This window comes from Cottoperca gobio, chromosome 8 (assembly GCF_900634415.1).
Source record: "Cottoperca gobio chromosome 8, fCotGob3.1, whole genome shotgun sequence".
NCBI classification, from domain to species: domain Eukaryota; kingdom Metazoa; phylum Chordata; class Actinopteri; order Perciformes; family Bovichtidae; genus Cottoperca; species Cottoperca gobio.
Window position 1 is genome coordinate 383,449 of NC_041362.1, and position 2,500 is coordinate 385,948.

The 2,500-nt window shown below is 40.2% G+C and overlaps 1 protein-coding gene across 1 annotated transcript in view; it reads left to right on the forward strand.

Annotated features, from left to right (window-relative positions):
- The window catches only part of LOC115011719 (myosin-11-like), a 33,303-nt gene that overhangs the window by 19,792 nt on the left and 11,011 nt on the right, over window positions 1-2,500 (forward strand). Inside the window, 5 exon segments of the mRNA XM_029436932.1 lie at window positions 673-810; window positions 888-1,011; window positions 1,238-1,409; window positions 1,605-1,817; window positions 2,470-2,500. The exon segment at window positions 2,470-2,500 is cut by the window's right edge and continues 114 nt beyond it. Coding sequence (XP_029292792.1) covers window positions 673-810; window positions 888-1,011; window positions 1,238-1,409; window positions 1,605-1,817; window positions 2,470-2,500 — 678 coding nt within the window.

Below are 2,500 nucleotides of genomic sequence, written 5' to 3' on the forward strand. Positions count from 1 at the left end.
ATGTTCTTATCATTAATATTAGTATTATTATTGTTGATATGATTATAATCACAAATATTATTAGAATGTTTTTGTTTTTAGTATAATTATTTTTCCTTATTATAAATATAATTGTTATTATGTTAATGATAATAATACCAATTAATATATATATATATATATATTATAATTGTTATTATTACTACTCAGCCCTAATAATATTTTCTTTCTTTTTTACAATGAATCAACTATTATATATATTATATATATATATATATATATATAATATATATATATATATATATATATATTATATATATATATATATATATATATATATATATATATATATATTATATATATATATATATATATATATATATATATAAAATGTCGCACCTCTGCATATTCCACATTTCTGCACACAACCACTTTAAAACTGCACAGCTCTTCCACTTTTAATTTAGATATACGGTACATATGTTTTCACAGTAATTTGTCATATTTTCTGTGTATTTATTTTTGTATATTTATGTTTCCTGCACACATAATTAATTTATAATGAATAATATTTCATTTTTGTCCATTTTAATTTCTCTCACTGAGCTTATTTCTGCACAAAGCGAAACTCCTTGTATCTGAAATCGCACTTACCGGCTTGTGATCGTGATCACGCCGCTGTGTCTCCTGCAGATGATGGAGACTCACATCGCCGAGGAAGAAGATGCCTGTCAGAAGCTGCAGCTGGAGAAAGCGTCTGTGGAGGGGAAAGTGAAGAAACTGGAGGAGGACGTTCTGATCATGGAGGACCAGAACAACAAGCTGCAGAAGGTAGAAAGAGTTCAGCAGTGTTGTTGTGCTGTAGAAGTGTAATACGCAACACACACTGTACTCTCGTGTGTGTGCAGGAGAGAAAGCTTCAGGAGGAGAGGATGGCCGACATGAGCTCCAACCTGGCGGAGGAGGAGGAGAAGTCCAAGAATCTGAGCAAACTCAAGGCCAAGCACGAGTCCATGATCTCAGACCTGGAGGGTCAGGCAGCAGCACGATTACTCTTCACTTTTACTCGTCATTGTTTAGATTTGTATTTTGTATTTAAGCAGGAGAGAATTTATTTTTGAAGCAGAACTGACAGACAAGAAGCATCGTAAACAAAAACACAAAAGGAGACACAAATGAAAGGACTCGCATGTAAAAGAGTTTTGTAACCGGGTAGATCACCAGCTGTGTGAAGAGGTCTGTCTTCTTTCTGCTGCAGTGCGCATGAAGAAGGAGGAGAAGGGTCGTCTGGACATGGAGAAGGCCAAGAGGAAGGTGGAGGCGGAGCTGGGCGACCTCCAGGAGCAGCTCGGCGACCTGCAGGCCCAACTCGCCGAACTGCGAGCCCAGCTGGCCGCCAAGGAAGAGGAGCTGGATGCCACACAGGGCCGGTAAACTGATAGCTCACGATAGGAATAAACAGCAAGTGGAGATCAAGTTTATCCTGAGGGGGGCGCTAGAGGAAAGGTTGTGGAGTCATTCAAGAAGTATTTCAGCACTGGACGGAGGTTCTTCTCATTGAACTGGGCTTTATAAACCTGTAGAAGATATTCTAAACTATATCAGGACCTTTCTCGTGTCCACAGCTTGGAGGACGAGTGTAATCAGCGCGGGGCGGCGGTGAAGCGAGTTCGGGAGTTGGAGGTTTTGATCTCAGAGCTGCAGGAGGACTTGGAGGCCGAGCGGGCGGTCAGGGGGAAGGTGGAGGTGGCTCGGAGGGATCTCGGAGAAGAGCTGAACGCTCTCCGCACCGAGCTGGAGGACAGCCTGGATACCACCGCCGCCCAGCAAGAGCTCCGGTCTGTACCATCTAATGGATCCTGCATATACGACATCCGATTGGTCCATCAGTGTTCAGTTAATTATGCACCTTGAAAAAACAGAAAACAGACGATGGTCCTAAAGTCAAAAACACTTCCTGGTAAAAAGGGCGTTGAATAAAGAAGCTAAACGTTTGTGTAAGAAAAAAAGGGCAAAATAACGTAATTCTTAGACATTTGAATCCAAATATAACTTTGAGCGGCTTTATGCGTACGGGCACAGGAGTTTTAAGATCAATTAAATAATCCTAAACGTCCTGGGCCGGTATTTATAAAGCTTCAGTTGTTTCCCACGTTAAATAATATGTAGGCTGAAAGAAAGTATTTGTACATAGTTCAATCTCTGCACTTTAAAAGGTCTCAAAAGGTGGAAGGTTAACGTTTTCCTTCTTTGACTTTGTAAACAACATCACTTGTTCTACATTTAGAACAAATGTCCAATAACTGAGCGTTTGTTAAAAGCAGATTATTAAAGTCCCACAGCTGCTTTCTGAGATGGTGCAGAAGAGTAAATCACAGTGTCATCTGCATAAAAGAGGAGCTTTTATAAACCAAACCTGTCGCTGCGTTACTGTCGGATGTATTGTGGTCATGTGATGTGTATATAACGTAACGTTGATGTGACCGGCAGGGCGAAGCGTGAGCAGGAAGTGGCCATGCTG